The sequence below is a fragment of the Rhinolophus sinicus genome, linkage group LG18 (genome assembly GCF_036562045.2).
Source record: "Rhinolophus sinicus isolate RSC01 linkage group LG18, ASM3656204v1, whole genome shotgun sequence".
NCBI lineage: Eukaryota > Metazoa > Chordata > Mammalia > Chiroptera > Rhinolophidae > Rhinolophus > Rhinolophus sinicus.
This window is the reverse complement of record NC_133767.1, coordinates 5,531,931-5,558,409: the sequence shown is the minus strand read 5'-3', so window position 1 is coordinate 5,558,409 and position 26,479 is coordinate 5,531,931. Positions and strand designations below refer to the sequence as shown.

Genomic DNA, 26,479 nt, shown 5'->3' with positions numbered 1-26,479 from the left:
TTTATCAAATTCAAAACCAAGCAAAAGTAAATAGTATATTGTTTAGGACCATATGGTAATTACATAAAGACAAATGTAAATTATTTTTTACATTGGTGTAGTGATTACTTTTGGGAAGAAGCAGGGAGACGGTGGGATTTGGGAGCACACAGGAAGCTTCAATAATACAGGTTAATGTTATTTCATACACCGAGTGGTACATCACAGGTTTTCATTTTATTATGTTTTTAAGTTTACATGAACATTCTTTTATACATGACAGACTTTAAAAATGAAAGAATAAAGTAATTGTCAAATTGCTTGGCAGTACAGGGTTAAACTTCCATTGACAGTGTATGAGAGTGTCAGTGAACTGTGATTTAATTTTTTTTCCTCTGAGGGTGGAGGGGAAAAGATGCCTCCTTAAATTGCTGTCTTGAAGCATCTTGACCATCTAGGGTGCAATTTCCTCTACTCCTGGGACAATGATGATGGTTACCCAACATTCCGCAGGAACTCCCCAGCAGTGAGGGAAGAAATAGTGGAACCATATGGAGACAGGAGACAGACAGTTACTGATTTTATACTATTGCAAAACAGAAGAGTGCTTTATATTTAACAAGTTGTTGTAGATGGAATAATGTATTTTTTGATAGTTCTGTACAGTTCCCAAAGGTTGAAACATTTTCCCCTCTTAGAAATTGAGGGGAGGGCCAGTCCCTCTTTCCCTCTGCCTCACCAGCACCCACGCCTTGCCACGTGCTGTTCCCTATGCCTGGAACACCCTTCCCTGCTTTGTTGGTCTGGCTCCTGTACCCTCATAATTTTAAGTTCAAGGGTTAACGCCTCTTGGAAACTGCCTCCTCTATTCTTTTATTTCTCATCCCAGCATCACCACAGCTCTGAGGTTTTTTTTAGGTAAGTCCTTTGTCTAATCTGTTTCCCTGCGGATAAGATAATCTTGGGTGTCTGTGAAGATAGTGCAGTGGGTACAGAGCCCCAGATTCTGGGTCGAGCAGCCTAGTTCGAATCCCCAGTCCGCCCCATCTCTCTGAGGGTTTGGGTTACTCACAGAGCTTCAGTTTGTTCAGTTTGATTGAGGGATCCTTTGAATCCCAAAAGTTAGTACTCGAGGAACTCAGCCACCGCTTAGCACGTCCCGGGTGTCCCGCCCTTTCTTTGGGCTCCTAGAATTGGACAGAGCCAGCCCGGGGGACCGCTCGTCTCCCAGGGCGGACTTGGGCCGCTCTAGGCCCCACAACCTCACTAAGCGGAGGCCGTCCTCCAAATAGAAGAAGGGGCCTGACGTAGGGACGGGGGAAGAAAACGTTTGCGGCGCTCTAGCCTCCCAGTGCACTACCCTCGCCACACGTGGGCTTCCTGATTGGCTGCAGGCCGCTTCCGGGACAGAGGCGGTACTAGGACGAGAACGACTTCCGGTCGCGAGGTGAGGTTGTCGCACTTATCAGGCCCAATGGCGGCCCCAGTGCTTCACACGCGGTTGCCCGGAGATGCGGCCGCTCCGGCCTCTGCGGTCAAGACGTTGGGGTCATCGAGAGCTGGGTAAGACTCCGAGCCGCTTCTTCTGCGCGGCTGGGACGAAAGGCCAGGACCGGGGTTAGAGAAGCGGGTCTTACAGAGCCTGGGACAGCGCTAATGGAGTGGGGTGGGAGCAGAGGGCAGAGGGTCGTCTCAGGTTCTGAAGAGTAAGCCCACGCCCCTTAAGTGGATACCAAAGGTGAGAGAGGGTCTGGAGAAGTGAATCTGTTCTCTGTCCCAGAGTCCCCTTCTGCTCCCCACTGGGGTCCTTCATGGCGTCCCAGGCCTGGGTTCTGCGTTCTGCTCCTTTACGCTTCCCTCCCGCTCCTTCGTCTAGATTTGGAAAGAATTCTCCGGCTATTTGGGTTATTTATCAGCCGAATGCTATCACTGATGGCAAATTGAATCTTAACTGTTTTTGTTTGAAATTTGCTTCGACACATTTTTTTTTTTTTTTTTTAATCTTGTTCAACTTTTAAAGCCCCTAACCCCCATAAAACACTTTGGGGCTGAACTTTGAGTCATTAGTAGGATGGTTTTATTTTTTTCCCCCCTCATCTGCTCTATTTAAAAGAAGCAAACTATGTAAAACACTTAGCATACTATGTTTCATAGTATTTATTAAGTGCCTACCTATTGTGTTAGACACTGGAGACAGTAATTTATCTAAAGACACAATGTTCTAAGTGAGGCAGGAAAGTTGGAGAGTTTAATCAAGAGGGTAGATATTTAATAACAGCATGATCTGTTCTAAGTTTCTGAAAGATCATTAGATCTCTGGAGTTCTAATAGGAGAGAGAGGCCTTACTAGAAGGAGCTCATGAGGTTTGGTGTGTTGTCCCTCTACCCCCCCACCCCCCACCCCCTGCCCACCCTCGCCAGCTTTATTGAGATAATTGATATATTGAGGTTTGGTTTTTGTTTGTCAGGATTGTTGGGGGATAAGAGTGGAAGCAGGGAGGCCAGTTAAGAGGCTTTAGAGTTGTCCCACTGAATGATAATAGTTCAAAAATGTTGACTATTATGATTTTTATCATCCTCCGTCATACATTTAATAGCTTAATAATCTTGGTTGTACAGGATTTCAGATATGCTTACATTAGAGAATGATTTCTTCAACTCTCCCCCAAGAAAAACTGTTCGGTTTGGTGGGACTGTAACAGAAGTCTTGCTGAAGTACAGAAAGGTAAGAGTAGATAATATGTGAGGTTTGGTGTTTTTCCCCCCAGCTTTATTGAGATGTAATTGACATACTGAGGTTCATTTTTGTCAGAATACAATTATAGGTCTTATACTAAAGATGAGTTGACATAATAAGATGAATTTTAGATACCCATCTTGAAATCAGATATTTAATAACAGCATGATGCTGTCAGCTCAAATTCAGAATAATAACCTCTTTGCTGAAGTCACACCTATTCAGCTGCTGCATTTACATGGTATCTTTAAAAAACTTCAGCAAATGCTAGAGTAAAAAACCATTAGATCACAGCATTTTATTTCTTAAGGAATTAGCTAAGTATTACTTTGGGACAATAAACCAGCTCGATTAATACGGATTTTTGGAGGGTTTTTTTTTGTGTTAACTTAGAAGTGATTCTTGTAAATCTCAGTAATGGAGGAAAAGTGCGAATGACTTACTGTATTTAAATTGAGCTATAATTGACGTGACTATTTTATGTCATATGCATTTATATTCATACATGTGAGTGGATAGTATCTTGAAGTACCGACAATCATTCAAATGTCAGTGCACAAGTATACTGAAATATAAATGGCTTTTTAATTGTCATTTTCTTCTTTCCAAGTCCCCTAACTCCATTAACATGGGTTTTTAAATTTTGTAGTCGATGAGTTTACAGTCCACAATTGATATGTGGAAGTTACAGTGTTCCTATTGTAATTTTATCAGATGTTAGGCATAGTTAAATGTCCTGCTGTTGATCTTTAACCGGAAACCAAAGCAAGTAAAACTTCATTTTTCCCCTCTTCTTGTTAAGGGTGAAACAAATGACTATGAGTTATTGAAGAACCAGTTGTTAGATCCAGACATAAAGGTAATTAATTTTGTGTTTGATCATTACCAAACTAACAGCTGTTAGTTTGCACTTTTGTTTGGTCCTATGCCATCCTTTAGAACTTGCTCTCTCCCTCTGATCCATTCTTACTTTAACCCAGTGGTTCTCAACCAGGGGCAGTTCTGACCCCTTTTATTTGGTGATAAACTGGAGACATTTTTGGTTGTCACAACAGGAGGAAGGGACGTGTGTTACTGGCATGTAATGAGTAGATGACAAGGGTGCTGTTGAAATAAAATTCTCCACAATAATGAATTATCAAGTCCAAAATGTCAGTAGCATCAAAGTTGAGAAAGCAGGCAACTCTCACATTTCTCCAATGCTAAAACAGTAAAACAGAAACAACAAAACATGACTTGCCTTTCAAGTCACTACTCTCATTGTTTCAGACTTTAATATACAGTATATACCTGTCTTGTAAAAACCACTCAGTACATTTTGTTTCCCTTTTCTTCCTTTATTGCCCAATTTTGGAAAGAATAGTTTATTCCCATACAGTGGTAATCAGATTGCCTGGGATAAAATCCCATCTCCACTGTTACCCAGTGTGTGAACTTGGCCAAGTTGTTTAACCTCTCTGCCTCTGTTTCCACTTTGTAAAACCAGAAAAACGGGAAGTTTTTTGAACGTAGAGGTTTTAAGAGAGTCCAGTGAGTTAATATATGAGAAGCACTTAAATAGCACCTCACTCAAAGCAAGGGCTTTTGCTAGTTGTTCCTGCTGACACGGTCCAGACTTTGATTTCCCATTCATGGTTAAGTCCACTGCTGTAATTACTATGAGAAGATTACCGGTGATTTCTCCTGCTGATTTCAGTGGGCTTTTTTTTCAAGCCTCATACTAATTCTTTGTAGCATTAGTGTTTGCTACAAACTTCGCATTCTATTAGTATGTGCTACAAACTTAGCATTTTCTCTCTCTCCTGAACCTACTCCTTCGACAGCCTTCTTTATATGCTTAACTGATTTATTGCTTACCTGATTCTTGAGCTAGGAACCTTGGAGCCTTTCTGTCGTTTCTCATGAACATGTCACTGCCCTACTGAAAAACTTCATGCCTATTGAAGAATAAAGGACCAGCTTCTTTGCGTGGCCTATGATGTTTTTTCTGGGTTCAGTCTCACTAGATACTTTATTCCATGCATTTGCCACTTTTCATCTTGATGCCTGTGCACATGCCTTTTTTTCTGGTTGCAAAAAGTCCTATATCTGGCTACATGGCACCCTTCCCTTACTAGCGTTCTGACTGAAGACAAATTCTTGCACTTCTGTGCCTTAGTCATCCCATCTATCAAATGGGAACCAATGGTAGTACTTACCTCAAGCACTGGTTGTAAGGATTAAAGAGTTAATAAATGTTAAAATCTTAGAACAGTTCCTGGCACAAAGTAAGTACTATATTAGTGTTTACTACTACAGGACCTTGTCGACTGACTGTGGAGTTTTAAGTCAAACCATCATAAATCGGGGACTGTCCATGACTGTAACCTACAAAACTCCCAGTCTTTGAGATCCTGCTGAAACGTCATGTTCTCCAATGGAGCTTTCCCTGGTTCTCTCTTACTATGTAGCGCATGGTTGTTCACTTAGTCCATTCCCCACACTTCCAGCAAATCTTTCTAATTGCAAATGTGGTTTACAAGGACTTCAGTGATTTATCTGGCCCCATGTGGCCCCCTGTGCTCCCCAGATTTATCTGCTGGCTTGCTCACCATGCGCTCCAGCCATACAGAACTACTTTCGGTTTTTTAAAACATGCTTTTCCCTGTGTGAGGAATATAGCCCCTAGAGAATACTCATTCTGTTTAAAGACAGCAGAAGTTGGGCGGCCGGGTGGCTCAGTTGGTCAGAGCACAAGCTCTGAACAACAGGGCTGCCGGTTCAATTCCCACATGGGCCAGTGAGCTGTGCCCTCCGCAAACTAGATTGAAGGACAATGACTTGGAGCTGATGGGCCTTGGAGAAGCACACTGTTCCCCAATATTCCCCAATAAAAAATTTATTTAAAAAAATTGGGAAATAAAGTAGATAGCAGAAGCATCACTTCCTGCTGAAAGCGTTCCCTGATCCTTGCCTTCTTCCCCAGGTACAAAGGACCGTTTTCGTTGTGTTCTGCTGTAGTTTATATCAGCACTTACCATCTTCAGCATATTGACATGCTGATGTCACACCACTTGTGTCTGTGTTAGTTCAGAGGGTGTTGCAAGTAATTTGCTTCAGTATTAAAGCACCAAAGTCTGTCACTGGTTGCTTTAAAAAGATAGAGTACTTTAAATCTTACCCTTATAATTTTGTTGTACTTTTTTTTAAATGGAAAAGCAATAGGATAGAGCTAACTCGTTTTCATTTGCACATAACTTGGCTTGTCTTCTGTGCCTCAGGTGGTGGTGAGCCATTGTTAATGTTACCCTTCGTGGTTGTGGACATTTTGAAAGCACCACAGTGCAAATGAGTTGTGATTTACTTTATTTTACTGACAGCTTATTTGTGCTTTCATCAGAACACAGTCAGTTCCATCGAAGTTTGTCACATAGCGCACAGAAAGCACTCAGTGGTTGAATGGAGATGGGGAAAAGGTGGAGCAAGGCATTGTGGGTGAGTGGGCGGAGTATAGGCTTTGACCCAGACACAGGTTTGAACCTGGTTCTTTATTGCCTTGGTTGGACAAGTTGCTTATTAATGTCTCTTAGCCTCAGTTTACTCAGCTGTAAAATGGAATAATAGTAGTCCTTTTGTGTTATTAGAATTAGGAAAAGCTATATAAGCATTGAGCACCATACCTGGCACCTGGTGTGTTCTCACTAAGTGCTACTCCCTATAGTCTGTAACTGTAGGTATAACCCTATTAATAGTCTATCACTATAGGTACAAGACTGTTAATGGTGTGTTGCTATAGATGCAACACTATTGCTTTTGTTTATATCTGTTTCTTGTACTGAGTCTTAATCAGCATTAATCCTTTTCTTTCAGAAATGGGGCTTTGGGGTGGCTGGTTAGCTCAGTTGGTTAGAGCATGGTGCTGATAACACCAAGATTGCCAGTTCGATCCCCGCATGGGCCACTGTGAACTGTGCCCTCCTTAAAAAAAATTTTAAAAAATGGGGCTTTTAGTTTTTTCTTGTGTATGGTGTGTTTGTGTGTGTGAATACAAACAATATCTTTATTTTAAGGAACTGATACCAGTTATGTATTTCATTCATAGCTTGTTTTTTTTTTCACTTAGCAGTTTTTTCCATGTCACTAAAAGTTGTGAACAGTAATTTTATTGCCTGACAACTGTTTCATGGAGTAGTGGAACCATCATTTATACATAACACATCTTAAAACATTTAAACCCAATTACAGGTTGGGTTGAGAAAACTTTTATTTATTGATGACTAATTAATCAACTTAGATTGAATGTTATCAACATGCTTGCATACCAGCATGAATATAGAGGAGACAGGTAGTTATTGGTCCTTATGGTCTGTAATATTTGCATCTGCTATAATTTTGTAATTTAAAAAGTCCCACGTGTCAACATTTGAGATGTTTTCAAACACCCTCTTAGGGCAAACAATGAGAATGAAGTAGTAACATTTAATTCTTTTTCCTGTATGTAAGAGTCACTACATTACTTTTTTCTAAAACGGGAAAATTTAATATAACATCTTTTTCCAGGTTGATACAAACTAAGAAATTTTCATCCCAATTGTGGCTTAAGTCCAAGTTTGTGACATTGCCCCCTAATTTAATATTATTGATAGATGATTGATGCATGATAGATACCTTCTTTTATTTTCGAAGATTTGTGATTTTGAAAGTACTTTTCTTTGTTTAACTTCAGGATGACCAGATCATTAATTGGTTGTTAGAATTCCGTTCCTCCATCATGTACTTGACCAAAGACTTTGAGCAGCTCATCAGTATTCTATTGGTAAGTTCATTTATTTCACTGACTAGTGTGTAATTCAGTACCTTAAAAATAATATATACTGTATCAGTCAACTGTTTCTCTTTTCTTTCTCTTTCTTCTGCCTCTAGAGATTACAGTGGTTGAATAGAAGTCAGACAGTGGTGGAGGAATATTTGGCTTTTCTTGGTAATCTTGTGTCAGCACAGACTGTCTTCCTCAGACCATGTCTCAGCATGATTGCGTCTCATTTTGTTCCTCGTGAGTGGTTCCTCTTTGTTTGCTTTGATTATTTACTTTCTAAATATCTGTTGATTAAAATACTACCTTCCCAGTACACTGGAGATTGGGCCACATGGAAGATCCCAGGATGCATGTTGGCCTCAGTTCTGGTGTGTCTGTGTGTTCCCTATAATGACCTCTGTGGAAGTGTCTGGGTTTGTTTGTTGCTGTGATTTTTATGGGTTGCAATTGGGTTGAATGAGCTTCTGACGAAGTCTTAGAACTCAGAAATTTTTAGGTGTTTAAAAACTGTAAAGTTACTTGACACTTTTTTTACCAGATTATAAACTTAATCATTATACTAGTTTGGACAGTGGAAAAATCACTTTTTTGTGTAGCTGTTGATTGTTTAGGTCAATGAAAGAATAACATATTTTGTTTTTCTCTCAAAAGCCCGAGTGGTCACTAAGGAAGGTGACATAGATGTTTCAGATTCTGATGACGAAGATGATAGTAAGTATAAAGTTAATAAAGCAAGAAATGCCTGCTGTGTCTTAGAGCATGCATGCTGAATGAAAAAGTTTACTGGTAACTCCAGAATCTATTTTAATAGGTAGACTGCAACAAGCGGCAACCTTTGATGGAATTTTTTTGTTATGTTGACCACTAACCTGCAATTATTTGCCCTCATTGCATTACTTATATAATTAGTCCATTTAATCTTCATTTATAGTTGGCTATAGAGAAAAATCTTGAAATTATTATTTCACTGATAAATGATTCTGTTTTGGCTACCAGATGTTTTTAGCTTCAAGTACATAATTTTTCAGTTTTCAGTTTTATTATGATGCTCATACTCTCACCTTTCGTCTTGTAGATCTTCCTGCAAATTTTGACACATGTCACAGGGCATTGCAAATAATAGCAAGATATGTCCCATCGTGAGTATACTTTTTTATGTATTTTAAATCATGGTGTCTAAGTCTCAAGAAAATTATCATCAATTAGTAGAAAATTACAAAATGCTCATAGCATCCAAACTTAAGTTGTCTGCTGCGTGTTGTATGCTGCGTATCCTGTTGATACAACATCACATTCTATAAAAAAATGACATTTCAATTCTCTATTCATTGTGTTTATCTTTCAAAATATGTATGCAAATTCTCCCCCAAGTTATGTATAGTGGTTCGAAATTTGCCTTTATCCTCAACAGATATGATATCCAAACGTTTTCAGTGAGAAACCTCTGTGTTTGTCATGCCATGTGATAAAAATTGCAGTTCTAAGAAAAGCTTGTAAGGTGTGGGTTTCTTTTGGAGGGGTGGACTTTAGGTTCCCTCTGTGAGTTTACTATTTGCTAACTTTTTAAAAAAAAAAGTCCAAATTGTAAGTTTTTCTCCTTTTTAAAATAATATATATGTGTGCTAGGAAATGTTGCTCTTTGTTACTTTTGTAGAAAAAGAATTCCTCTTTAATTTGCTGTTGATATCAAAGTTACTAGAAGCTTCTTTTCCCCTAAGTTACTACAGCTTTTCTCCATAGCTATGTATTTAAGTTCCAGTTGCTTGAGGTAGGCATTACTGTTTGCCTCTTGTATCCATATTTGCTCTTAGAATGGAAATGTTACTTTACAAGAAAGTGCAGTTAACATGGATTGGTTGATTTTTTTTTTTTTTTTTAAACTAGGACACCGTGGTTTCTTATGCCAATACTGGTGGAAAAATTTCCATTCGTTAGAAAATCAGAGAGAACATTGGTAAGGAATCTTTTCATATGGAAAAGTTGTTTTGTGTGATTTAATTTTAGGGGATGTCAGGTCTAAGAAATTAACTCACATTCTTTCGTTAGCAAGTGACTAAGGGTCCCCAGTACCTCCTTCTTCTATTCCTCTGTGCAAGTCAAGGACAGAGTCCATTTCAGAAATATCTGAATTGCCTTAATGTCTATAGAGATCAAAATTACTAGAAGATAACAGTTCATGTATTAGCAATTGTAGACATGTCTTATTTGAATATAAAGGCAGAGCCTTCTATGATAAATTCTAAGTTTTACCTGTTCCTTTGCAAGTTTTAGATCATTTGTGTAGTTTTTAATAAATAATACTTGTTCCCTTCTAAGCATAGATTATTTTTTCCTGAATAAGGTATTACAGGTATTAAATAAGGAGCTGATAAAGTTGCTAATGTTTGTGATAGTCTGCTTCAAGTGGAATATTATAAACCCTGTATCTCTTACAAACATGCAAAAATCCTCAACAAAATACTAGAAAACTGAATCTAGCAGCATATAAAAAGAATTATGCACCTGGCCAAGTGAAGTTTATCCTAGGATTACAAGGTTGATTTAATACCCCCAACTCAATTAGTACGACATACCATGTCAATAGAATAAATGACAGAAATCCCATGATCATCTCAATAGATGCAGAAAAAACATTTGACACAAAAACACCAAAACTCTTTCGTGGCAAAACCAGAAGGGAACTTTTTCAATCTGGTAAAGGACATCTATGAAAACACAGCTAACATACTACTCAGTAGTGAAAGACTGAAAGCTTTCCCAAGATAAGGAAGAAAACGAGGATTTCTGCTTCTCTACTTTTGTTCGTTGTTACACTAGAGGTTCTGACCAGAGCCATTAGGCAAGAAAAGGAAAAGGGATACAGATTCGAAAGGAAGAAGTAAATCTATCTGTATTTGCAGGTGGTATAGTCTTGCATGTAGAAAAATTCTGAGGAATCCACAAAAACATTATTAGAGCTAGTAAATAAGTTAGCATGGTTATAGGATAAAAGACAAATATACAAAAACCAATTGTACAAGGCAGCTTAATGGGGAAAAGAAAAGTCTTTTCAACAAATGGTTCTGTGACAAGTAGATATCTTCACATAAGAATGAAGTAGGACCCCTCCTTATACCATATGCAAAAGTGAACTCAAAATGAATAAAATACTTAAATGTAAAAGCCAAAAAAGACTTAGAAGAAAACATAGGTGAAAATTTTTGTGACCCTGGATTAGGCAAAAATTTCTAGATATGACACATGAAGCACAAACAACCAGAGAAAAAATAGGTACATTTGACTTCATCAAAATTAAAACCTGTTGTGCTTCATAGGACATCTTAAGAAAGTTAAATGAGAACCCAAATAATGGGAGAATATTTACAAATCATATATTGGATAAAGGTTATATCTAGAATATATAAAGAACTCTTAATAATAATCAAAAGGCAAATAACCCAATTTTAAAATGGGCAAAGCATCTGAATAGGTATTTCTCCAAAGTAGACGCACAAATGACCAATGAGCATATGAAAAGCTCAACATCATTAGCCATAGGGAAATGCAAGTCAAAATCACAGTGAGATACCTCGTGGCACCTACTAGGATGGCTGTCCTCAGAACGACAGTAACAAGTGGTGGTGAGGAGGTGGAGAAATCAGAACCCTCATCCGATGCTGATAGGAATGTAAAATGGGAATTGGCTCAGCTGCTTTGGAAAAATAGACTGACAGTTCCTTAAAACGGTTAAACATAAAATTGGCATATGACCCAACATTTCCACTGCTGGGTATATACCCAGGAGAAATGAAAACATGTTCACACAAGGTTTACATGAATGTTCAAAGGGGCATTATTCATAACAGTGAAAATATGGAAACTACCAAATGTTTATCAGCTGATAAACAATGTGGTATGTCTATACAATGGAATGTTATTTGGCAATTAAAAGGAATGGTTTACTTGCTATAATATTAATTAATCTTGAGAACATGCTCAAACCACATATTTTAAGATCCCACTTACATGAAATGTCTAGAAGGCAAATTCATAGAGATAGACAGACTAGTGATTACTTAGGGCTCTGGGGAGGCTCTTTACCCAAAGATGAAGTATTTCTTTTTAGGATGATGAAAATGTTCTAAAATTGATTGTGATAGTAGTTGCACAACTGAATATACTGAAAACCAATGACTTGTATACTTTAGATGGGTGAAATGTATATAAATTATATCTCAACAATCTTGTTTTTAAAGACACTATAGAAGTATATAAACTATAAATTTAATTTATTGAGGTATTAGATTGATTATACCCTACTGCAATTTCCCCCTCGACGTTGACATAGCAGCAGTCTACCCCCTGTATACAGAAACTATTAGGTTGGTGCAAAAGTAATTGCAGTTTAAAAGGTTAAAAATACTGCAAAAAACGAAATTACTTTTGCACCAACCTAATATATAAACAGCATGGTTTCTGTGTTACTAGATAGTATGTTTTTTATGTTTGAATAACTTGGACTAAAGGTTGTGTAATTGATGCTTTGCTTACATAACTATGAAATATTCTCTGTTGAAATGTTTATCTTTTTATGTTTTAGGAATGTTACGTTCATAACTTACTAAGGATTAGTGTGTATTTCCCAACCTTGAGGCATGAAATTCTGGAGCTTGTTATTGAAAAGCTACTCAAGTTGGATGTAAGTATTTAATAATCAGTTTTTCTGAATTTGTTATAATCATAGTTTGTAAAACGATAGTAGCAACAATGGAAAAGAGTTCCACTTGTGATTCATTTCTTTATACGTTTCTTGAAATTCATCGATGTGCTGGGAGTTATAAACAAACCGTCCTGTCTCTCCTGGTTGGGGAACAAGGCATCACTTAGTCACACCAATGTCAAATGTGGTAAATGCGATGAATGAAACACATGCATTATTGTGAGCTAAAAAACCTCATGTAGTTGGAAGGAGTCAGATGGTATCCTAAAGAAGTCATGTTGACGTTCTTTATACCTTTTTATAAGGGGCCTGCAGTAAGGTTCAGTGGGAATGAAGAAAGTGGTGGATTCTAGTGAATTGTGGAGGGAAGGTGAACCAGTCCTCGAGACTGAGTTGGAAGTGGAGAAGTAGGGGTTAAGAAAAGGAATCCTTCAAAGGTAGCTAGCTCCCTGGGGAATAGAATCTTGGGGTTGCCATTAACAGTAGTGAGAAAAGGCAGGAGGAAGATGGAAGACGATGAGTTCCATTTTGGATGGATGGAGGTGCAGGTGGGGAAGCTAGATGGCGAATATTCACAAGCAGGTATAGCTGCAGGTAGAGGACTGAGTACAAACCTGTGCGGTGATGCGATTTAGGACAGAAGAGGAAGTATGATCGGAAGTGGGAGGAAAACCGAGAGTGTGGATACGCAGGGAGGGTCTGGAAGAAGGAAGGGTTTGGTCAGCGGCAGGAGATACTGCTGACATTTTTAAGGAGAAAGAAAACAAAAGTCGTTGGATTTGGTGGTCTTAGAGGTAGTCTGTTGCCTTGTCAATGTGGAGGGGGACACTGCATTTCAGGAGGGAGTGTGGATGGTTAGGAAGTGGGGCTGTTAGAGACCGTGGTGAGGGTTTGTGGTGAAAAGGGGATGAGACGGGTGAGAGGCATATCAGGGTTGGAGAGCCGAGGTTTGTGGACTGGAGATGAGTGGATGGAGGAGAGCATTGATGAGGGAGAAGAGGCTGTAATGAGGCAAGTCCAGGAAGAGTTGGAGATATGTTTGTATAGCACGTGTGAGTGTCTGTGCAGAGTAAGAGTTAGAATCTGAGTGTTGAGTTTGTGGAAGCTGTCCGATTTACACTAACACACCACGGTTCATATGATTTTATAGAAATAAGTATCTAGTAAAAGGAGCTTGATTTATATGTACTCTTGTAAATCCCTTCATGAACCAGAGCAATTTATAGGTTTGTACCTTAATTGTGTAACGAGTTATAGTGCTATATACGGTGCTCAGCTGGGCACCTTTAAAGTATGTGTGTCAGGTGAATTTCTAGTCCCCCAAAAATGTCGTTGTACTTGAAGTGTTTTTATTCTTTTCTCTTTTTTCCCGTGTTATAATGTAGGTGAGTGCATCCCGGCAGGATATTGAAGATGCTGAAGAAATAGCTCAAACCAGTAGTGGAACAGATGCCACAGAAGGATTGTTTAACATGGTGGGTGTTTATTAGTGAAAACAGGGGGACACAGTTCATAATTCCAGAGGGTGGGAAGACACAGCTAATGGCGTCTCATCTTCAAGGCTTTACAGTAGTTCAGCAAACTTGAAAATGATTTCTTAAATGAAGTTGTTCGCTGCCATGTTGCTTTTGGCAACGTGTTGGTTTATTTCCAAGGCTTTGAATTTGGCTTTGGTCAAGTATGCTGCACCATTCTTTTTGTTCTTTGTTTGTTTGTGTAAACTGCATATTGTTTGTGAGGGAGTGATAGATAGAAAGGCATTCCAGTATACTTGCTGTATTTCACAAGTAGTGTACCTAACAGTACTTCTCTACCTGGGGCAATGGCTTAAGTTGGGTTCACTGGAGGTGAGCTTGAGACAGGATTCAGGTGCCCTGGGGACAAGGGTATGAGCAAGTAGGAAAGGGCAGGGGCAGGACCTAAGCCAGAGTTTGTTCTCAGTTGGAAAGTAGCTACAGCCTGATCCCACCAGGAGCTCTGGAACATGATTGCATCACAGAGTGGGGCCCAGCTTCAGACCAAGGATGGCCTCTCGTGACCCCATGTCCGTCAGTCATTAGTTCTGAGGGGGAGGGGCTAGAAGGAGTGCAAGCAGGTCTGGCTCCCTGTCTGCTGAGGAGAGTTCCCTGGAGACGGGGTCAGCTGTGAGCTGTTGGCACCCAACACTCATAGCAGCTGGGGGATGGGTGCCCTGTCCTAGGAAAGGAGACCTGGCACCAACAGTGCCCACCACAGTGTGTGCCAGGACCTGGGGAATCGGTGCTGTTTTCATGGCCATGCTCTGTGTGGGTGGGTCTTCTAGATGAGAACCAAAGGCTGGGACTCTGAACCCGAGCTTTCATTTTGAACTCCACAAGTGGTTCTGATTTCATACCTCTAGTTGAGAGCCCCTGCCTGGAATGGTGTATATGTACTTCCTTTGTTTTACCTTTTAAAGGAAATAATCTCCTCTGACTGTTTTCCCAGTAGACTACTTTTGCTGAATTTTTAATGTCAGATTTTTACGTTATCTTTAAAGGATGAAGACGAAGAAACTGAACACGAAACAAAGGCTGATCCCCAAAGGCTCGATCGGATGGTACATCCCGTCGCTGAGCGCCTGGACATCCTGCTGTCTTTACTTTTGTCCTACATTAAAGATGTCTGCTCTGTAGATGGTAACAACCTACAATTGTCCCAATAACTGCTGTGTGTTGAACACCTACTATGCTCTACCTGGCTCTGTGCTGGGTGTTTTTCATTCATTCTGTAGTGCTGACAGAAATCCTGTAAAAATCACTGCTTTGAAAATGAGGAAAAGAAGGCATAGAGAGATTACGTTACTTGAAAATGGTGGCAGTGGGATTCAGGCTCAGTTATATTTGTCTTCAGAGCCCCTACTCTTTTCACTGACTACTGTATTAAAACATTATGTATGGAGTTTGGCCAGTTTTTGGTGGCGATCGTATTGCACTCCAGTCAAGATGTTCGCGAATGGTGCTGCAGACAATGATAGATGGTGTTTGGTGTTATGTATGGAGTTTTGAGGGTCTTAATACTGTGGTTGTGGCTGGTATGAAAGTGAACGAATTGATAGTGCTTCTTGCTCTCATGCAGCTTTTCATCTAGACGCTTTGCCATGAAGAAGCAGAAGTTTTTCCAGTCACGTTGCTTAAATTTAAGAATGAAACTTGGCCCCTCAGAATAAGGCTTGAATCTTTGACTATGTAACAATTTTTTGGCTGTTAGAAAAAGACTACATGTTGACTAGAGAAAATTTGGAAACTATAGGAGAAGATTAAAAATGTCACTTTAAATGGCCACATTCCTGCTATTCAGAGAACCATTATTAGCATTTTGATAGGTTTTTTTTCTTTTCTGTTAGCATGTGTATATGAGTACTTTTTGGGGGGTTAGGGGATCACACCATATGTAATGTTTCAAAATCCGCCCTCTCACTTATTGTGAACATTTTCTCATACCATTTAACTGGTCTAAAGTAGTTGCTATTGATCATATGTATTGAACTGGTCTCTTATTTTGTTTTCCCCTACTGTCATCATTATCAGTAGCTGTGTAGTGAACATCTTTGTACATAGAGCTTCAGTATTCGCTTTGGTAAATCCCTAGCAGTAGAATTACTGGATCAAAGGACTTCTGCCTCATGAACTGTAAGATTGCCCTTTCGAAGGGCTCACATTTATGGCATCATAGCAGTGTGTGTGAGGTGAGGGATTATACTTAAAAGGAAAATCTGTGCAGGATAGAAATGGCATTTTGTTTTAATCATAGGTTAATGGATGATGTTGTATTTCTTACTGGTGTTGTTTTCTTTTTTAAATTTGGTAAATGAAACTGGTAGCTTGAAAATAATGTATTTATAAAACTGAAATGCCATATTTTCTCAACCAGGTAAGATTGACATCAACAAAACGAAGGATTTGTATCGTGATCTCATAACCATCTTTGACAAGCTCCTGCTGCCCACCCATGCCTCCTGCCATGTACAGTTTTTCATGTTTTACCTCTGCAGCTTTAAATTGGTGAGTATGGCATTAATGACGTTCTCTTAGCTCATTTTATTCTCGCCCACAATTTTCCCCTAAAAACCGGTGGAAAGGATAGAGGGCATTGCTGCTGCCTGCCAGCTCAGCCAAGGGCTCTGAAATTGTCATCCTGCGTGTGGCCCTCTAGGTGGTACCCTCCCCTTTCATTCATGCCTTTCTCTATTAAAATCTCATGTGGGATCTTTAACTGTTTACTTCCTTTATTCTCTCTCAGTTGCTCCTAGCTAGCCCAAGCCAACTTTTCAATCCGGAATTTTTAAACTTTAGGCTTTGGCTTTATATTTTGGGGGCAAAAAAAAAGAAGAACTACCAGAGATTCTTCTTTGCAACTATTTTGTTGCTTCGAGGAACGGTCAGGGGTAAGAAGGTTCAACTCAATCTGCGTCAAAGTATGTGTTAATAGCTTTTGAAAAAGAGCTATTTGGCAGAAGATGGAGGTCTATCCTTGTTAAAAAGTTTACTCAGCCTGTTTTTTTTCTATAATAGCATAAATAGGCAAGCACCGACCGTACTTTACTGTACTTTAATCCATATTTCTGTTTCTGGTGAAGTTCAGTGTGTGCATTCAAACATTGGAAGGCTACTTTGCACTCAGGGGTCCTACCGGAGGGGTTTCCGTGAGTGTTTTATCACTGGTTTCAGTTGTGGCTAAAGGTCAAGATCACTTGTAGAGCTTTTAAAATAGGCAGATTGCAAATCCCTGTCACAAACCTACTGAATCTATAGGGTTGGTTTCAATGCTCAGCTAGTTTGGGGAATCTTGGATTATTTAACGCTGAGGGATGCCTTTTGTGTTTAATAGTATTTTCTCAGGGTGTTTTAAAAATAAGAACCACAACAACTGTATTTATTAACTCGCAATATAACCGAAATACTAGGACTTTCCCACATTGGTGAGTTAAAATCTTAGGGTTCTGATAGCTAGAATATCTTAAGCATTAAAGAAGAGCAGTCCAATACCTTCTCATTATAGGGATTCGCAGAAGCATTTTTGGAACATCTCTGGAAAAAATTGCAGGACCCGAATAATCCTGCTGTCATTCGGCAAGCTGCTGGAAATTACATTGGAAGCCTTTTAGCAAGAGCTAAATTTATTCCTCTTATGTAAGTAACCTAATTTTCCAAGTGCTTTTTCATATCATGCTTTAAAAAGATTATAACGTCTTAAGTCAAGAACTATCTGCTTTATTTTTTTGGTCTGTCTTTAAAGTAAAAGAAACCTGTTCCCCCACTCTCTGCAAGATGTTTATATTTCCAAGAGGCAATTTCAGAATAAAATGTCTCTTTTTTTAGATATACACCTTGTACGTAAATCTTTTGTCAATCTGTTCTGTATGGTTGCACTTGAACATGAAGATCCATTTGTCTCCATGGGTAGTGTGCAGTGTTGTGTACTGTTTTAATTCTTTTTATAGGTTTGTCATTTTTCATTTGCATTCTGAATCGTATGTGTTAAAGCTGAAGGAAAAATGCTTTTAAAGGTAATAGAAAGATCTATGTAGTAGGTCAGCTCTGGGCTTTTTTATTCCAGTGATCCAATAAGATATCTTTGGGCATGGAGGCTGTTATAAACCCTTCCCCGACAGCTAAAAGTCATCTGGCCATTCTGTCCTAAATTGTTGACATGGGACTTCATCAGAATCCCATAGACAAAAAAAAAAAAAAAAGAATCCCATAGAGAATGCTGAAGTCAGCCAGACTGTCTTACTCTTGTAAGATGTTGGTAAATGCGCCCCATTCTTTGGCTGTATCGCCCATAAGACGGCTGGAAGGAGATACCGCCCTCCATCCTTTGGTACCTGAGGCAGTCTTCAGGCCTGCCTGTTGTTCCTATGAGGTTTGTGTGCTCTGCCTTGTAACTAGAAGGCTGTCTGCCCTCCCACCCATCCTCTCCTTCCTTTGCTTCTCCTCTACGCCCGTGGATAATATATAAAGAAGCCTATGGACTGACCTCTCTAAGTTTGTAATGCGAGGCAATGGTGTGTGTTGACGTCCCTGCTGTTTCTTACGAAGCCAGTGGAGTTGACTTGGATTCTTTTTCCCTCTAGTACTGTAAAGTCATGCCTAGATCTTTTGGTTAACTGGCTGCACATATACCTGAATAACCAGGATTCGGGAACAAAGGCATTTTGTGATGTTGCTCTCCACGGACCGTTTTACTCAGCCTGCCAAGCTGTGTTCTACACTTTTGTTTTTAGACACAAGCAGCTTTTAAGTGGAAACCTGAAGGAAGGTCAGTGATGTGGGGCTGCTGGCTGTGAACTGGGTTTTTCTTGTGTACTAGTCAGCGTTTCGAATGAGATTCCTTTTTTGAGAATTTGGTGAAAACTATGGGGTCAGAAACCACACATGCAGTCAAACTGTTATAAATTATTTCAAGCAGCCCATACGCCTTTTCTTAATAGCTAATGGAGTTGAAGTTGAGAACCCCACTTAGAGGGTGGTGGCTAGAGTACGTGTCAGATGTGAGGACGCTCTTCAGAGGCGAGGCCGAGGTCTTGCCCGGTGCCAGCGCTGTGCTCCCTCCTTGTCCCCATGACAGCGCCTTGGGGCAGGTGTCATCCCCCTTCACAGGGGTGACCAAAGCCCAGGGAAGTAATTTATTGGGAGGATTCGAAATTGATCCCCGGGGAGGGTGGCTGTAGAGCTGTGGTCATAATGATTATGTGCCTTTGTACATAAGCAAAAGACTTAATTTGCTGGCTTTCGGTTTTGCTAATTTCTAAGGGTTGTTGATCATTTAAATCTACCCGATGAAGCCTGTTTTTTGGGTTAGTGTATTTTAGTTGTAGATAGTCCCCAAGAGTGATGTTCAGGTAAGTCAATTGAAATTGTTTTGTTTACTATATATCATGAATAATCCAAATGGTTTAGTAGGCTGTTTTCTCTAGACCAGTTTCTCAACCTCCGCCCCACTGACATTTGGACTGGGTCATCCTTTATTTGGGGGGCTGCCTTTGCATTCTAGGATGGTTAGCACCCCTCCCCCTCTACCCACTACCAGCACCCCTTCTCACCCTCTGTTGTGACAACTAAAACTGTCTCCAGACGCTGCCAGGTGTCCTCCTGGGGCACAGTTGCCTAGAGTTGAGAACCACAGCTCCAAACTGAAATGTGTGTGTGTTGCATTATATATATTATATCATGTGAACGATATGGTAGATATGGGGATTAAAATTAGTTCTATGAACTATTAGTGGGACAAATCTTTATCAAAAAGCAAGTAAAATCTCTGCCTTTCTTTGTAGAAATAAATGGTAAGTGTCTGGTTGAAGACTACATTTCTTATAAGCCATGACCTTATCCTATTTTTAGTCATTTTTACCAAACTACAAATCAAAGAATCTCTTACAATACACTTAAAGCACAGGTTGGTTTGCTTGCTTCTTACAATAAGTGTGGTGTCTGTCTTTTACTAAATAGGAGAGAATTATATCTATTAGTTCTAAAACAGTGGAATCTGTCTGATTTTTTCCTGCTACATCTATAGTTTCCTTGTAAAAAAAAATACAACTAATGCACATTTAAAACATGCTCAACTTTACTAATAATTTAAGAGATGTATGTCTTGCTGTTTTTTTGTTGCTTGTCAGATTGGGATACACACACACACATACGCACACACACACGCACACATGCTGTATGGAATTCAGGATGGAGAAGTTTCCACACTGTACAGTCATTACCTCCAGGCAGCGGAGGCTCACTTTGTTGCCTCACCATCTTAGTTCATGATTGTTTGCTGAAGTCAAATCACATGGTCTTTTAAAGTCTGTTTGTTTGTTTTTTAAATGGGTGAAATAATCTGTGGTGCTTAAGGACTGTGAACTTTGTACCTTTTAAAAAGTCTTTTCTTTTTTAATCATAGGTTTGATGTACCTTCAAAGTCTAAATTTTGAACGTATAGTGATGAGTCAACTAAATCCTCTGAAGATTTGCCTGCCCTCGGTAGTTAACTTTTTTGCCGCAATTACAAGGTGACTTATTTGTACTTTATTGGTGAAAGTTATTTAAAAGTAAATTTATGTTAGTATTGGTATTGTAAAATTTTGTTAAATTTCTGTGAAATTATTTGATAAAATGTGTTAATAACAAACATTTAAAAATTAATAACCCAATACTGCAGGAAACATTGAAAGGCAGCTATTGTTTTTATACTTCGGTGGCATTGGAAATTGGTGCTAATTTTTATCCAGAGAGGGATAATTCAACAGAAGCCTAGGCACTTTGAAATAAGTAAGGCAACTGGTAAGTTAAGGGGTACAAACCAGAGCGGTTATTAGAGTGACTCCTATGATAGTAGTAAAAATAGATTGGACATGAGATAACTCTCCAACAATATGAGTCGGTTTAGTGAGGGACGGTATTATCTCAGGCCTTGTAGCTACAGATAATGCATAGTTTTCCTGTGTGCCTGGCACAGTTCTAAGTACTTTACATGCAACTCACTGAAATTTCACACAATCTTATGACTGTATTATTAACCCCTCTTTATAAATAGGAAGCTGGAGGCACAGAGATATTAAATGACTTCTGTGAAGTCATAGCTAGACGGGGCAGAGCTAAGACTTGAATGCAGGCAGTCTGGCTCTTTCGTAAGCATTCCCAGAATTATTCTGCCTCATGTAGAAAGTGAATTGAAGACCTTGGGCATTTAGTCAAGCTATTCAGGGCAGGATCATAGTTTAAAATCTTCAACGGATAAGAGTCTGTACTATTCTTAGATAAAAATAATTCTTTCATCCCTGAGTCTCCTTTAGAAAGCTTGCTGCTCTCGTTCAGCAGCCTTATTTTTCCTTTACTGGGCATCTAGCTCAAGGTATTCTCTCTCTCTCTCTCTCTCTTTCTCCTGAGATTTCAAAACCGATCAAGAATTAAAAGGAGTAAGTAAACCAAGCAACAGTAGTGTTCAGTGGGTGAAAGGTTCCAGCATTGTGAGCAGCCAGGAAGCAGCCGGGAGAAGGATGGGTGAAGCGAAGCAGAGGCCGCTGCCCCCTAGAATATTCTTGGGGTGGGAGTAGGGGCTGCAGTTGATGAGCTGACTGGGCAGAGAGGCTCTAGATTTGGGATTGGGGTTATCAACGGAGGTTAGGAGTGAGAAGTGGGGTTAGGAGCAAGAGATTGAAATAAAGGTCTGTCAAGGAATTGACGTATCGTTCTGTAGCTGCCGCTTTTACATACTTAATGGTTCTGAGATCCATATCGACTCATACAGCTATATTTGGATTGTAATTTAATTCTTCTACAAATAGCATAAATAAGTAAATACAGCTATGTGCTTTTGCAAACTAAAACTTTTACCTTGAACATGTAAATTTTAGTGAGTCATGCATATTAATAATCTAAGCCCAGTCTCCTTTTCTGGTAGCCACGTTTTCTTTCTCCTTAGTAGACTTGTAAATAGTAGGCCCAGAGAACTATACTCTAAAATCTGAAAGCATTACCTTTTGCTTTATGTTATTTTTTTTCTTGCGCTTGTTACGTTCAGCCGTACTGTGTGGTCAGTGTAGCTGTCACACATGAACATGCATGTCCGTGCGGAGTCATTTGGCATGCTAACGCCTCTGTCTGTGTTGGTTCTGTTGTTCCACAGTAAATACCAGCTGGTCTTCTGTTACACCATCATTGAGAGGAACAATCGCCAGATGCTACCAGTTATTAGGAATACAGCTGGAGGGGACTCGGTGCAAACCTGCACAAATCCACTCGACACCTTCTTCCCCTTCGATCCTTGTGTGCTGAAGAGGTAGGTACTTGCAGACAGTCAACCTTTCAGTGGTGAATTTGAATGCAGCATGTTTGCTTTCCCCAAGATTGTCATTTAGGGTTTCTTTGTCATAAGTGGCCATTCCCAGCTGTGTATTAGTGTCACGGTCTCCTTGTACGTGTTTCACAGGCTCAAAATAGAGAATGCCTGTGAGAGGCTCTGCAGTGTCAGAGCACACTGGGGTTTGCAGGTCTTTACCCCACTAGGTGGATCCTGGATTGACACCAAGAATTGTTTGTTTATTTTTTGCTTTGCTTTAAACCTATTGATTTAAACATATAACAGGGTGGAGATAAAGGTGCCTGAATGGGAAGGACGCTCTCTTTTTTTCTTTCTTCCCAGTGACTTCTTCCTTCCTCTAGGGACCACATCCCATACTGTCGCACAGGATAAACGAAAGCCAAAAGATTTATCTCGATGGGTAATTCTGAAAAACCACCAAGCCAGTCTTAACTTTACATTTGTATAACAAAGCAGAATTTTTGCTTTATTAGTTTCTAACTAACAACACAACAATTTGGGATTATCTCCCCCGTCTTGGTTGACTAAAACCAGATTGGTCTTTTTTCCAGACTTATTTTTAGAAAATTGCTGTAGGAATATATGACTAAAAGAAGTTCCAGAATAATATAGTTTTGTTTTCATTGGACATCTCATAACTTGTTATCAGTTGATGCAAGGTGGAGAAACAGTAGGGGTGATACCCCATCTGTAGGAGTATATGAACTCTTACAGACGAGCCACATTAATTACAGTACTTACGTATAGTATATTTTGACACCACTATTATTTGAGCCACAGTTTTCACTTCCTTTTGGGTAATAGGCCTTGTGAGAAAAGAGCTAAATATGTCTGACCTTCGCTGTCGTATTTAACTTGATTTTGAAATGTAATCTTTGTTGACAGGTCAAAGAAATTCATTGACCCTATTTATCAGATATGGGAAGACATGAGTGCAGAAGAACTTCAGGAGTTTAAGAAACCTGTTAAAAAGGTAAATTTGTGGTTCAACACATTGTCTGAGAATGTCCTATGTGATTACGGATCACAGTCAAATAGTAAATAGCAATGTTACACTGAAAAAATACGACATTTTATTCTTTCTGCCTTTACAAAATTCCAAGCTCAGGTTCTGTTCTTATGAAAAGAGTTTGTGGGTTTTTTTTGATGCATTGTTTAAACCAGACACTTCACATGCTGGCTTTGGGACATGAAGGTTAATTAAAAATCAGATCACCAAATTTAGATCTTTACCACTTGATCATTACCACCAGGTAACAATCTCAAATTGACTTATGTTGACATTGTAAGTAACATTAAAATTTCCTAGAGGTTAACATTGATTTTGTAGATCTTGAACAGGTGGTAAAGATGCGAGCCTGCAGCATGTCCTCCAGTGTGCTTCAGGTGCAGGTAAGGCAGTGACTGCCGAAGAAGAAAATTAGAATCCAATAATAACTTCATTTCTTTGTGACATTTTTACTTCCACATTGAAAGTCAGCTTTAATGTGCCCATTTCCCTTTTCATAAGTAAGCATTGGAAAGCTCCTTTTATTCTTTTTCTCTGTATTATGTATTTGAGGGGTGTCATTCATTCATTCATTCATTCACTTTGTGTTGGGTTATAATAGTGAGCGAGAAAGACATGTCGTGTCAGCTGCCCTTATTGAGCTTAAAATCTGTTTAAAAAATCAGACTTTAAACAAATAGTGACAGTGTGTGATGAACAGTTATGTAGGTTGTTTTTTAAAGAATTGCGCATCAGAGGAAGCTTTTGAAATCACAGTATTTTCCTCACCTTTCCAGAAGTAACACATTTCTGAGGAAAGGAATTCTTAGAAGCTTTTAACACCACCACTGTGATCCTATTGATAATCTCTGTCCTTTTGACAGGAGGTGCTAGAAGATGAAGATGATGACTTTCTGAAAGGCGAAGTTGGAATTACACCAAGCTCCTTTGACACACATTTCCGAAGTCCTTCAAGTAGTGTGGGCTCCCCACCCGTGTTATTCTTGCCAGACCAGTCCCCTCTGATTGCGAGGATTTGTGATTGAGACCATCCTCCTGCCCATCGTCCCTTCAGTACCTGGGCCCATAGTATCTGAGTGTCACATCACTCTAGAGCGCGTACCCACCTCCACAGCTTCCTTTCAATTTAGACTCACTCTAGTGTGTGAACAGATGGGGTTTTTTTTTCTTTTTGCTCCTGTACAGACAAAAGGAAAAGACTGAGTATCATGTGCAATATTTTACAATGGAGTTGATGATAAATGTTGAAGGCTTGGCTTATTTGTTTAATGTATACTTTATTGTGTGTTACAGCTTTTTGACATAATTATTGTGAAATTTCTGAGATCAGCAATTGCCTATTTTAACAGATTGCATTTTTAACACAGGTTTTGGTCAGAGCCATGGTCACAGGACTTTGCTGATCTGATTTCTTTTCTGTGAAAATCATCCAAGACACTATTTAAAGTCTGTGTAGCATGAGTGTATTTCAGATACATTGTTTACCTTTTGCTGGAACTGTATTTGTGTTGGGATTTCAGTGGGGTGCCAAGAAGACAGGGAAGTGAAGTGGGGAGATGGCCGGAGCTGGTCCCAGCTGCTGAAAATTGGAGCTGCTACTGAGGAATCTCCAGGGACATCAAAGACCAACAAAAGCCTGGAGGGAAGAGAGAGGATTTAGGGAAACAGTCAGACAGAACTCATACACTTGTGAGTATACAAATGGATGTAAAAGAGTTCCAGGTAAATGTAATTCACATTGACTGACAGTGGGGCTGGAGTTTTATTAAACACAGCCCAGAATATTTCACCGAGTCTCCCAAGAGTGCTGTGAGAACTGGAACTACTCGTTTATAATGGAATGTTACATTGATTTGTTGTTTGTTTGGCTACAATCAGTTGACCAGTTCTCAGTTTGTGAATTTCTTGTGGAGGGCAGGGATGGATTTTAGCTTTTGTGTTGGAATGGTTTTGCTAGCACCAACAAGCCACTTACAGCTACAGTGTCTGTCTACTGGCTGTTCATATCATGGATTCAGCTCAGTGAAAGCCTCCTCTGGCCAGGTCCTTTTTGTATTTTTATAACTAAACACCGAGAGAGAGGAGTCTAAACTGCCTTGGTTTATAACCAATTTGTGCAAACACCGCTCAAGTTATTTTGAAGCTCATGCATATTTTAGCTTCATTCCTTATTTGTGCACCTTTTTGTTACTTATGAAAATGGACATCTTTAAACATATTTATTTTTCTGCCACTTTTCCTATTTTTTTTTATTTAAAGGCAAGTAATATTTTCTGGATCACAAATATTTTGTAATGAAATGCTTTCACTTCTTAGGGCTTTGTATGCTCTTGTATAATTATATTGACGGCAATGCAGAGTTTGGATTTCAGTCTGTAAATACGTTTTTGGAAAATAGAAATTTTTATTGCTTTACAGAGTTTTGGATACTGGTAATTTTCTTTTGGTGACTTGGTGGAAAGTCATTTGAGAACCTTTAGGGTCTCTTTTTTTTTAACTGCTGACAAAAAGGTGGGATTTTTATATACTGGATAAAATGAGTACATGAAATTTGTCCGTAGAAGTTAATATTAAAGTGGGCCTTTGTGGGTTGGGAAGTAGCTTTAAGGTAGAGGGATATATTTATAAATAAGTATTTAATTTCAAAGGAGCTTGAGAAAAAAATCCATTGTGAAAATAAAATAATGACATGGAACTCTTGTTCTTATGCCAATAAAGAGAGGTACCCCAATAAAGAGGTTTCTCATGCAAACGTTCTTTTGATATTTCTTTTTTACCGATCTGCATTAAAGCACCGTTTTGCAGTGGAAGACTGTGACTGAGACTTCACTATTAAAGAGGCAGAAGTATTGCCAGTGTGATTGCAAGTGCTCAAAACTAAATTGCATGTTGGTAATGAGAATGGCTCCCGGGTGCATCTGAAGTGTCGGTCGCTCTCCTTGATCACACCCAGGCTAAAGTGACTGAGGCTTGGACTGGTCCTAGGAAAACGAACACTTACTCAAAAAATGTGCATGCTTCGAAGGAACATCTCTGGGGGAAAAATGATGAAGTCTCTTTGGGACTTATATAAAAACGAGGGATTTTTCTGTCCTGACTGAAAAGCAGACTTTCACTTAGAGAACCACGTTCCATCCTTTTGTCTGTCTGCTATGGTTGGGTCTTTAATGAGAAGTGGCTTCTCTTTCTAGCTAGTGTGTGATCTGTTCTCTCAGAGCTCCACTTTTATTGAGCTGTAAAGTGGAAGTAATACTCTAGGTTTGTGAGAGTTCGATGAAAATGCATGTAATGTCAGTTAGTAGCTGTTTGGCTATCTGGTGACAAAGTCTAGTTAAACAGGAAGCACTTTTTAAGATAGATATAACTTCCATTTCATCCACCTTTCCTCCTTGGTACCAACTTAATTTCTCAACTGGAGAGGGAGGG

General features: G+C 39.3%; 1 protein-coding gene across 1 annotated transcript; it reads left to right on the top strand.

The window, feature by feature from the left end:
* Nucleotides 1-1,388: 1,388 nt before the first annotated feature.
* On the top strand, nt 1,389-25,809 carry RRN3 (RRN3 homolog, RNA polymerase I transcription factor). The gene is made up of 18 exons (XM_019710386.2): nt 1,389-1,542; nt 2,599-2,704; nt 3,519-3,575; nt 7,422-7,511; nt 7,619-7,748; nt 8,163-8,222; nt 8,587-8,650; nt 9,396-9,465; nt 12,091-12,189; nt 13,596-13,685; nt 14,729-14,867; nt 16,102-16,232; nt 17,230-17,360; nt 18,305-18,489; nt 20,125-20,233; nt 21,850-22,002; nt 22,930-23,017; nt 23,917-25,809. The coding sequence occupies exons 1-18, from the start codon at nt 1,454-1,456 to the stop codon at nt 24,076-24,078; spliced, it is 1,953 nt and encodes a 650-aa protein (XP_019565945.2). The 5' UTR covers nt 1,389-1,453; the 3' UTR covers nt 24,079-25,809.
* Nucleotides 25,810-26,479: the final 670 nt, after the last annotated feature.

Excerpts from the sequence above, each read along its gene's own strand:
- RRN3 (XM_019710386.2), top strand. The coding sequence starts at position 1,454 with ATGGCGGCCCCAGTGCTTCACACGCGGTTGCCCGGAGATGCGGCCGCT. Across the intron at positions 8,651-9,395 it reads ATAGCAAGATATGTCCCATC|GACACCGTGGTTTCTTATGC; the intron begins GTGAGTATACTT and ends TTTTTAAACTAG. Across the intron at positions 16,233-17,229 it reads ACCTCTGCAGCTTTAAATTG|GGATTCGCAGAAGCATTTTT; the intron begins GTGAGTATGGCA and ends TTCTCATTATAG.